At 33.8% G+C, this 12267-nt stretch overlaps 1 protein-coding gene across 6 annotated transcripts in view; it reads left to right on the forward strand.

Annotated features, from left to right (window-relative positions):
• Stag1 (STAG1 cohesin complex component) overlaps positions 1-12267 on the forward strand; it is a 385686-nt gene that overhangs the window by 87565 nt on the left and 285854 nt on the right. For all 6 annotated transcript variants that reach the window (XM_006243631.3, XM_039081553.2, XM_039081554.2 and 3 more), the window contains one exon: positions 6392-6494. In XM_006243631.3, the coding sequence (XP_006243693.1) occupies positions 6392-6494 (103 nt within the window). The remainder of the gene's footprint in view (positions 1-6391; positions 6495-12267) is intronic.

Raw genomic sequence — 12267 nt, forward strand, 5'->3', positions numbered from 1 at the left:
CACAAAATTGTAAATCTATAACATGTATATGTGTACTGTATAGTGGTAACTGATAGCTGGGTAAATGCACTTTGGAATAAGCCAGATGGAGAGGATATTCTCCGTTTACATTTAATAAACCTTTTAAGAGTATACGTTGTCTAAATTTTTGTGTTTGTGTTATTATCTGATTTAATCTACCTATCTAAGTATGTACCTTGTTGTGCTAACTTTCTATCATTGTGACAAAAATGTGTGGATCAATCTACTTAGAAGAAGGATATTTTCCCTTTCCATTTCCAATTTCAGAGTTTATCTTAGGATCAGTTGACCTTGTTGCCTGTATGATCTTCAGACCCATGATAAGGCTTTTTATTATAGTAGGGGGTATAGGGCGAAGCAAAACAGAGAACAAGGGAAAGACTTGTAGCCCCAGAATCCCCTTCACTGATATGTTTCTATTAGGTCTCATTTCTTATAGGACCTGCATTAGTGTCTATAGGGTATTCATTAGTGCCAGAGGCCAGTGACCACACCTTTAAGATACAGGACTTTAGGAAAAACTCAAATCATTAAAATTCTTCCTCTGGTTCCTCATGCTCATTTCATAATGCAAAATGCATATTTTTTCAATAGTCCATAGAGTCTTTTCTGTTCCAGCACCGCATATGTGATAACATAACAAAATCAGTTGTAAGTCCAAATTACCTACTTCCAAGATACAGTATCACAAAAAAAATTCTTATTCCCAGTAGAACAAATAGGAAAATAAAATGGAGAAATTAGACCAAAGTAGGACTAAAACTCTGCAGCAAAACAGTAAATCCTATAGCTCTATGTTTGTAATTCTGAGCACATGGTAGTGACATGAACAGCAAAGAGCTTGGACAGTTGCTGGTTTTATGGCCACTGTTTCGTGCTGATTTTGCTGGACCTGGTTCCTTGCATCTCTGACTTTATGCTGTGTCCATTATTGCTTCAGCCTCACCTTCACAGCTTCCCTCAGCACCTTGCCAGTAGTGGCTGACAAGGATTATGAACCTGATATTCACTGTCTTGCCTTTCTTTTGGAATCCCTTTGAAACTTCCATGATTCTTACCTCCATGACAGATACCTCATCTTTACTCTTTACCTCATATTTGCAAACAGCAAACCCAACATTATGTAAACGATGGCAGGGTCTGCAACCACTGCAACTGCACTCAGTTTCCTAACGGTTCTAGAAGCTGTTTGAGCATGTAGTTTCTGAGCAGCCAACTGGAGTTTCTTCAAAGAAATATCTCTCTAGGTTCTCTTGTCAGTCCTGTGAGGGTGTAATGGGTGAGGAGGTGGATTCCTGAAAGCCAATAAGGCATCTCTTGTTATATTGCAGTGTGGGTACTTTCTTTTAATGGTGATAGTTAGCAACCAAACCACACCCTCTTTGGTAGCACCTTTAGCCACACTCATATTTTTCATGGAAACTCCACACTTTTCATGTCTGTCTTGCTCTGTAATGTTTGGCTCTCAATTGTTGGCCAAAAGAAGATAACAATATCCATACTGTTTCTTTAGTGCTTTGCTGTCTTTATTTCCTTTGCCAGGAGCCTTTTTTTCTTTTTTCTTTTATATTCAAACTTAAAATTTTAAATTTTGCACTTAACAGTGATTTAAGAAAAATCAGACAATAAAGACAGGCCATTTTTCAGATTAACCATACTATATTCTTGGCTTACTTATATATTATAATTACTGAAGTATTTGTCTGAAATTGGTCTTTTTTATTATTAAGCAGTGTCAATTTATATTCTCTAAGTATCCTAGCTCTGGATAAATAATGTATGTCTAACAAACTCATTCCTTACTGTCATTGTGATTATAGGTATTAATGAACTGGCCATAAATATATAGTTACTGGTACTATGCAGGAAAAGTTAGTTGTATTATGAAAATTTTAACACATTTAGTACTTTGAGAGTGAGTTAGTACTGGGAGTTGAACTTGGGCCTCACACATACTAGACAAGCACTCTACTACTTAGCACCACTCCTAGCCACAACTTCTTTACTGTTAATTTATTTGAGAGCTATATGAAATTAGGCTTGTGAATAGAGAGAAATAATAATCATCATAGACCTCCAAGTCACTTAGGAAATGTATCCCTCTTCTCCCCTAGCAGTGGAAAACAACTGAGGTTTCAGGGTAAAGAGAGCATAATAAAGACACATATAATTAATAAATAACTGTGAATGCAGTAATTACAATAGAAAGGTTAGCACTAGAAAGTTGTATTACGAAGAATTTGCAGTATCAAAGTCAAAGTTGCTAAATTGATTGGTGAAGATAACAATTTTATAAGATATAATATTGATACATAATTATAGCTGATGTCCTATAATTTTGCAAATGTGAATGTGGCCCTTTGGAGTTTGAAAAGAAACTGTTCAAAATTTGAATTCTTGTATCACTGTCCCAGTATTTCTGCTGTATCTATCTTAACTTTTGATATGTATTGTGATTAACTTACCTATGTGGATATTTGATTCAGATACTTTTACAATAGTTCAATACTGCATTTATTCTGGGTAGTCATTGATAGAAGAATATTTAAATAAATTCTGCATGGCTTATGTTAACCTTTATGGAGCCCCAGCCTTTATTGTATTAGTATTTTGGAATATATTCATCTACTTAAGACTTTAAAATTGAAATATACATATGCACATATATACACACATTTGAAATAAATACGTCTATATTGTGTATACACATAGAAAATATTTTAGTAGATATTTATTTTTAACATTGTTTTTATAAATATGTATTATGATTGTTTTACTTTCATACATGCATGTGTAGCACAATCATGTTTGGTGCTGTGGTAGCCAGAAGGTGAGTCCCTGACACTGGCTTTACAGAGAGTTGTTAGCGACCATGTAGGTGCTGGGAACTGAACCTGGGTCCTATGCAAGAATAAGGACTCATAACCACTCCTTCCTCTCTCTCCCCACTGTGGTAGGATATTAATCTGACTGTTCGTTGTGTGGTCCATAGTGAGATTGAAGGGCTGAGGTGAGGAAAGTACGTCTTTTTCTTGTGTTCTTAAGTCTTTTCCCACTTTTTGATATTAAAGACTTACTCAACATGCTAAGAAGTAAGCATATATAGAAAACAAAGTGTACAAGCTTTCAATAATACTTCTGGGTTTTGTTTTTTTTTAAAAGCTGGCTGCAGTTGACAGTATTATTAATCAAATCATACTTACCTGCTGATTTTTTTTTTTTTTTTTTTTTTGGAGCTGAGGACCAAACCCAGGGCTTTGTGTTTGCTAGGCAAGCGCTGTACCTACCACTGAGCTAAATCCCCAACCCCGATTTCTTTTTTTATTAAACCGTATTTATCTAGCACAAATTAATTTCACTAGTGGCTTGCTTACTATTTGATAGAACTGGATTTCTCCTGTAGTTGTGTTGGAGCTTTCTTTACCATCACAAGCTTTTAGCTAGTCTGTCAAGTTTGATAAATACAAAACATCTGCATTTCAATATCCTCCCATAGAAAGTCAAGAATTCAAGTTTTGTTTGAAATTCAACTGACTCTACCATGTATTAGATCTATGACTGTGGATCATTTTATCACATGATTTCTTTTATAAAATTCTGATAGTAAAAAAGTTTTGTATTTTTTATGCATGTTTTTCTGAAACATCCTTATAGCAGTATATGCTCAACCATATTCTGTGCTGTAATGAAGAATGAGACCAAAAGAAGAATTGGAGCACAGAAGGATGACTAAACTAGATCAGGGATGGATCGAGAACTGCTAAGAGTTCACATTTCCTGAAGGCTACCCCTCTCCTGCAAAACCCAAAAGAAAACAAGATTACTAGTAGAGAGGTCTCATAAGGCTCCAACTTTTCCCAACAGTTACAGGTAGCTAAAAGATACTAGGAGAGAGAGTTGATGGGACCCGTGTCTTCCTGTAGGATTTCTAGGCAGTTAACGTTTGCTGGGGCAGTAGTGGCTCACAAGACCATTCCCTTCTTCAAGGACATATAGACAGTTAACCTTTCTAGGGAGATTGTCGTTTTGTCTTACATGGTATGAGTGCCTTTATAATTGTTTATACTCCTGTAATTAATCCTGATTCAATTCACTATTTTACCTGGAAAAAAACAGTGGAATTGTTTTGTGAACATAGCTGTGTTTGTTCATTTATATGTTGTCTATGTTCACATCTATCCTGTGGTGCTAGAGTCTAGTAGTAGACTGGAAGATATACAAGCCTGAAATAATTACTAGGTAGCCCTTTAAGATAGAGCTTGCTAACCCCTGTTTGTTATTCACAACATTGTATTGGAAATATATCTGGCATTTTTCAAATTCCACATTTTCTTTGAAGATTTGCAAGTAAGTGATGTGAGAATGTTACTAGCAGTAGCATACAGTTGGGCTCCCACATGGATATACGTAAAATAGTCACAAGCACAGTGGATATGGTGAAGACGGGTAGATAAAATAATTTTTTTATTTTTGTTTTTGTGTTTTATTATTTTTCTCCTATTTTTTAGGGTTATGGTAATAATGAACAGATGAGAGACCATTATTTTACTTTTCCCCTCTAGTACTTCCAGATCCTTCCCCCGTTGTATCTACCTACATTCATATTTTTTTTTTCTGGGAGAGAGAATGTTACACTGAAAAGGAGCTTTTGTGTTTGCAAGAGGCATAATAGACTAATACAATTTTATGAATTTGAATAACAGGATAATTCTGAAGATACTAAATTTTATAGTTATTTTAAATAAACATTAATTTTTAAATTTAGTTGATTAATGTTATTTCTATGGATATAGATCCAGAAGCAAGTCAAGTCTAATTGAACTTAACTTTATATTTGAATTTAAGGTGACTTTTAAAGAAGCCTTTTATTCATCCAAGTCAATACTCTTGAATTAAAGATTTGGAATGCAGTCAAATATTCTGTGAAGGCATTAAGATTATTTATATAGAAGCTGCACATTACGTGTAAGATCTCCAAAGGAATGCAATTTAGTGCAATAAAGATAGCAGAAGAACAGAAAATAAGAGTTGAACTTTAAGGAAAGGTTCAAAACAGAAAGGATGCCAAGACTAGAGTATTAATGAAGCATATTGAGAATTTTGTGAGTTGGACTCACTAGTGGATATGCATCCTTTGTTCTCATTTTCAGTTTTCCGAAGACTTGTAAAAGTGTTCTTGAGGTAGAATTTAGTGCTGTTGATTAGTCAGAATCAGAGATGGAAATTTAAGAATTTTGTAAGCTAATTTAGTAAAATACAGCTGTTATAAAAAGTTTAATTGTGTAAACTTAAAATGAAGTAAATCTGTGCCTGTGATGATGGCTAGAGTACTGTGGGATAAACACATGCTTGCACACCACACATGTACATATGTGAATTAAAAAGAAAATGAATAAAATCACATTAAAATAAAATATTCAAAATTCACCATTTCACAATTATAAGGTAGATTATTGTTATCTTGAGGGTTTTGTTTGTTTTTTTTTTTACCTCATACATGTGGTATAACTTGATTTTCTTTTTTCCTTTATTTGGAATTAAGTTTTAATCATATGCTCTTTGTCACTTTCTAGTGCTGGCATGTTGATAGTTTGAAATCTGTTACAGGCAGAATATTTGTATCAAGAAACCCAGCAAAAATTCATGTAACAATTTCATTTGCTAGCTGGCGATGTAACAAAATGATAAATTGTAACTAATGTAAAGTAAAGGTGTATCAGATAGTTATGATAACCTCCAAAGTTGGAAATATTATTCTGTTTCAGTATTGAGAACTGTTATCTAATTCAACACAGAAGTCACTGTATCGACTGCCAAGTGATAGCCCATCACGTGTCTCTTCATTGCACTTACCCTAGTCATTAAAAAGAGCACTAATAAGAGTTTGTCAAAAATAATAATTTTGTGATATCCAGTTAGCTGAATGGAATTTACAATCAAGAGGATTTTATTTTTATTATTGTACATCACTTGTGTACTATTGTACTATTGATCTTTCATGTGCTGTTCTTTTGAAGGAGCACATATGAGACATTTACTAGCATATACTGATAGCCTTACATGAGGTTATAAATTTCCCTTCAAGCCAATTTTTTATCTTAAAGAATTAGTCTTTCAGTTATACTTTGTATTTTATAGAGTGAGTAGCTGTCATTTCCACATTAAATTCCTTTTTTATTTTGATGATAAATTTTATTAGTGCTATGTAACATTGGATAGGGAGTGTATATATTTTGGTTTATTGAAATTTCTGAAAATAGAAATGTTAAATTGCTTTTTGTCAGTGATCCTAGGGAAGGGAAATAGTAGAAAAGAACTGAATTATATTTATTTACTAATTTGCTCACTACAATAATCTGGCATTTTCTAGGGATTCAACTAATGAAACTACTGCCCATTCTGATGCTGGCAGCGAACTTGAAGAAACAGAGGTCAAAGGAAAGAGAAAAAGGGGTCGTCCTGGCCGGCCTCCAGTATGTATTATGTTTTGTCTTTATGCTGCAATACTTTCCCATAAATAAGCTTGAAATAAATTGTTTGTCAATTCTAGTGTTAATGCTGTTAATAGTTTATGGTTTTTACTCCAGTAACATAGAAGAGATTCTTGGGAACTTTGCTTTGGCTTAGCCGTTTCAGAGAAGGAAAGTGTGTAGCATCTTCACTCTCTGTACTTGAAATCACAGAGGGGATGTTGGATGAACTGCAGTTAAGAAATACTGATCTTTGCCCTTCTGATAGCAGCTTAATGTACATTTTCATAGTAATATTTTAAGGCTCCAGTCAAATTTTAATATGTAGACTTAATGATTCATGAGTTGGAAATTTAGAAGAGTGCAGGGTCTAACTACTTTGAGGGGTATCTTTACAAAGTCTATGAGTGTCAGGTAGCATTCAAGTATAATAAACTTTGAGAGATAGTACAAATATATCAATATGTTACTACTTATGTTTTCGTTTGTCTGTGATCTGATTTTCTATTATAACCAGGTTTTTCTTTTTTATGAAAGTTCTTATGAAAAATCTTAGCTTTCTTTATAGAAGATATACTAGCATAAACCTTCCTGTATTTTCATTTTGAGCTTCAAAAGATATCAGTATGGCCAGTCATCTCTCTACCTTTTTCTCTTCCTATGCCATTTTTAAAGATAAATCTAGACAGTCCTTCTGTAACTCTTCCAGTTTATGTGTTCTTGTATTTGAATAAGCTATCCTCTGTTTAGCTCTCAGTCAGCATTGAAAGCTTTTTTTGTCATTAAAAGGTGTGAGTGTTTCTCCCCACCAAAAACCAAGTTGTCACTTTGTAGCATTAATTACCAGCTAGGTGTTCTGCAAACTGTTTCACTTTTAGCATAATATCTGATGTCAGTGTTGAGGTCTCAGTCTCTAATATTTTTACCATCCTCCTCCCTCATTTCTTTCACAAGTCCTCCCTCTTTGTTTTCCCTGTGCTTTTAACCAACTATCTATATGAGATTCTCCCAATGTGCCCCTTGGATTTGATAGATTTATTTGAACAGTTCAAAGAATTTAGGGAAAATCCTTTCACAGAATTTAGGGACATTCTTTTAACAGTTTATTATCATTATTACAACTGAAGACATACATAGGGCAAGGTATGGGAGAAGGGGTAAATACCTCAATGCCAATTAATTCGTGTCATTTTTCAGGAACTTTATTATAGTTAGCTATCTAGAATCCCTTTGAGTCTGGTTCTTTTGGGATGCTGTTGAAACTTCATCAGATATATGGCGATTTTAGATTGGATAAGGGAAACTCACTACTACTTGTTTGTGTTAGCATTCTTCTTGTTCTTACTTTGTATGTTGGTTGTTGAAAGCACTGAGGGAATGTTGAATGAATTGCAGTTAAGAAATACTGATCTTTGCCCTCAACTGCAGACTATGGAGCAAGACCCTTCTTTGTTAAGAGGAGGATCTTAGGAGTTTCTTTTGGGCAAGATATGGTACTAGAAGTTTTAATTTATCTTTGTTGACTAGGTCCAAGATAAGAAGGTGAGGAAAATTTGGATTTTATGACCAACCTTAGAATCAAAATTAGCTTGGAGTAGGTGAAAACAAAAATATAAAATGTCACTATTATAAAAGCAAACAAGTAAGGGACATCCTACTTAGTTACTATCATCATACTTTTAAAGCAGATAAAATCTACCTCTTATACTTTAAGGGTATAGTATTTGTCTTAGTCAGTATTCTATTGCTGACAAGAGAGACCATGCCCAAGGCAGCTCTTCCATAGGAAAGCATTTAATTGAGTCTTGCTTACAGTTTCATAGGCTCAGTCCATTATCTTCATGGTGGAGACATGGTGTTGGAGAAGTAGTTATGAGTTCTATATCTATATCTTCAGGCAATAGAGGAGAAAGACACCGGGCATGGCTTGGCACCTTTAAAATCTTACACCCCTCACCAGTGATACACTTCCTCCAACAAGACAGTACCTCCTAATTCCTTTCTAGTGTCTCCCATGATAGCTCAGCATTCAAATATATGAGTCTGTGAGGGCTGTTCTTATTCAAACAGCTACAGTGTTTGACCACTTATTGTGTACTTATTGTGTATATAGGAAGATCAGTAGATCCTTTTTTAAAAGATTTATTTATTTTATGTATGTGAGTACATACTGTAGCTGTCTTCAGACACACTAGAAGAGGGTATTGTATTCTATTACAGATGGTTGTGAGCCATGCGGTTTCTGGGAATTGAACTCAGGAGCTTTGGAAGAGCAGTCAGTGCTCTTAACTCCTGAGCCATCTCTCCAGCCCAGATAGGTAGATCTTTTGTAGTGAGTTATTCAATGTGATTTTAAAAATGTGGTTGTTATTGCCCTTTTGCTAGAATTTCTATTTTAGGGCCACCCTTCAAACAAAACATGGGAGAATTCTTCCGTTTGGCTGTGTAGTTGCTTCTTGTATATTTTTTGATTGTATGACCTTTATTTAAAGGGCAAACAGTGGAGAAATCATGCTTTGTAGTCTTCATAATACTCATTTGAAGACATATTTGTTCATACAGCTTTCCGTACACAAACATTTTGGGAAGAGTGAAGGAATCTTGTAATTAGTTTGAGATTTTTTTAGTTTCTTATACTCCCATGTGATTATTCTGAGAGAATGGGCAGGTTACTTTGCTTCTCTAGGATTTATGGAAATTTGTTTTCCAATTTAAAGATTTCAGACTAAGGACTGCTTGTATCATTTTCCTTCAAGATAATTAATCACCTCTTGAGCAGGTTGTAGTAGTATTTTAATTTTGATATGTATACAGCTAAGTCTCAGTGTGCTATTCTTGGTTTAAAATATTGTATGTCTAAGTGATTACCTCTTGTGACAGATGTGACTGGAGTTTTGATGGAAATCTATGGTCATCAGAATGATCATATTTGAGTCATGTCAAAAATAACCTATTTTCAAGAATGATAGGAAATTTTCTATAAACCATCTGTTTTGAGTAGTCTCAGATTTTGGTTGGTAAACTTTTTTTTCCATCTTTATTAACTTGGGTATTTCTTATTTACATTTCGATTGTTATTCCCTTTCCTGGTTTCCAGGCCAACCTCCCCCTAACCCCTCCCCCTCCCTGGTAAACATTTTTATCTCACTCATTAAGTTTCTCATTATTTCTATTTTTTATTTGAGATTTACATGGTTTTGTGTGTGTTTGTATACATACATATGCTCTTTTATGCATATGTACAAACATTCCTATGGAGGTCAGAGGTCAGTTTGTAGGAGTCTGTTCTCTCCCTCTACTGTGTGGATTTCAGAAAAGATACTCAGTGGTCAGGCTTAACAACAAGTACCTTTACCTACTGAGACTTCTTGCCAGTCCTTTTTTTGAAGATGTTAATTGGCATGTAATAATTTTATATATTTCTGTGATGCTTTTCTTTTTTTTATGTGAGTGTGATTTTTGTACATGTGTGGATGAACATATTTATTTGTATGTTGGTGCTTGTTTCTGCTTGTATATTTGTGCCGGATATCTGTGCCCTAAATATATATGTATAGTTTTTCACCATATTCATTGAGGTAGGGTTTTTCAGATGAGTCTAGAGTATATATATATCTTAAATGAACTAGTCAGCTTCTTACCTCAGGTTTCTCAGGTTGTAATTAGAGGCAGGCCATCTTGACCACCCAGCATCATACATGGGTTCTGGGAATTAAATTTTGGTCTGTCACAAAAATTTTTCACTAAGACCTAAAGTATTTTTGATACATATATAAAATGTAAAGTGACTAATTCAGACTATTAATGTATCCATTCATATTAGACATAACAATTTTATAGTAGGCATGTTCAAATTGTATTCTTATCATTTCAAATTATAAATTTATTGTTAATGATAGTTCTACTACTGTTCTAGAACACTAGACTTGAATCCTTCTAATTGTAATTAATTACTTAATCAACTTCTGTATTATATCCCTTCACCCTATCCTTCCCAGCCTATGTTAACCATTGTTCCCCTCTCATTCTGAGGTTTTGTTTAAGCTTCTGGGGATATTTAGTAGGTTTTTCTTTGTATGTGCTTGATTCTTTCACTTGATAGAGTAGTCTTCTAGGTTGGTTCTCATTGTAAAATATGGCAGGATTCTGTCCTTTTTTATGTGTTCATACCATATTTTCTTATTAATAGATGACTAAGTTGATTGTGTAGATTGATTTATTACAAGTAATTCTGTAATAAGTGTAGGAATGTTGCTAAGTGTTTTTTTTCTTTTTCTTTTAATATCTATCTAGTAATGAGATGGCTCCAGTTTAATTTTGTAAGAAGTCTCTATACTGTCTCTATAATGATTGTTCTAATTTAAATTCTTTCAGCAGTCTTTGAGGATTATCCAGTTTCTTTATCTTCATTTGTATTGGTTATTTTACCCTGTTAGTAACAACATCATTGGAGTGAGATGGCATCTTTTAGTTGTTTTGATTGGTATTTCCCCATTGATCAGTAAGTCATATTAAGTATATTTTCATTTACTCATTATCTATTGATATTCTCTTTTAAAGTTTAATTTCTGTTTATTTTTAATTTGGATCATTTTGAATTCCTTCTATAATTTATATATTATTAGTCTTACAGTTAATTAGAAAATGTTCTTCCCCGTTTAATGTAAAGTCTTTTGTTCTGTATTGATTTCTTTTGTTGCATAGAAGCATTTTAGTTTGACATGATTCCATTGTTCTCTTGTGCTTTTGTTACATGTGGTTTGAGATCTTTTCCAAAATGCCGTTTTCCTTACTGTTGTTGCAAGCTCTTTCCCATTTTCTTTTTATGCCAGGTTAATGGTTTTGGTTTTACGTTTAAGTCTATAACATTGTTTTTTAACTGGTTAGAGATCATTTCATATTTCTGCATATACAGCCATGTGTTGACTCTCTTTTCTCTGATGTATGTTCTTGGAAAATATAATTTAAAAAACTAAAGCGGACTACTTTTGGATCTTGATTTGTTCTGTTGTCCTATATCACTTTTTTGGGGGACCAGTAATGTTCTGTTGTATGACGTAGCTATAGTGTGTTTGAAGTTAGGGATTTGATGCTTGTACTTTGCGGGGGTCCCCCCCTGCTATTCAGAATCTTTTATGGTATCATTCAATTTTTAGAATTCCGGTATTTCTTTGAAAATTACTGGTATTTTGATAAGTATTTTTTTAATGTATAGATTATGTTAAGCATTGGAAACAGTTTTACAATATTTCAGTTTTTTAATGTGGGATATATTTCCACTATTTTGTATTTTTTAAAATATTTGTTTTGTAGTTTTCGTTATAGAGTTTAAAACATTCTTCAGTTTAAGTGTATTTTTTTTTAGATATTATTTATTTTCTCCTTTTTAATTAGTTCTTTGAGAATTTCATTTGGTATATTTTGGTCATACTTACCTTTTGTCCAAATTCTTCCAGAACCTTCCCCAATTCTCTACTCACCCAATTTTGTGTTTAAAAAAAAAAAAAAAAAAAAACAGAAACAAAGCTGGGTATTGGCTACACATGCCTTTAATCCAGTGCTCAGCAGGCAGAGGCAGGTGAATCTTTGTGAGTTCGAAGCCAGCTTGGTCACAGAGATAGATGCAGGATAGCCAAGGCTATACAGAGAAACACTGTTTGGGGAGTGGGAGAGGGAAGTAGAAACAAAAACCCCAAACCCAGCATGTGTAGTTTATGCTGCCTATATACTTTTGGATGGGTCATCTTAATTGTATGGGGGTGTGTCTACCAGAGAA

Source organism: Rattus norvegicus, chromosome 8, assembly GCF_036323735.1.
Source record: "Rattus norvegicus strain BN/NHsdMcwi chromosome 8, GRCr8, whole genome shotgun sequence".
Lineage (NCBI taxonomy): Eukaryota > Metazoa > Chordata > Mammalia > Rodentia > Muridae > Rattus > Rattus norvegicus.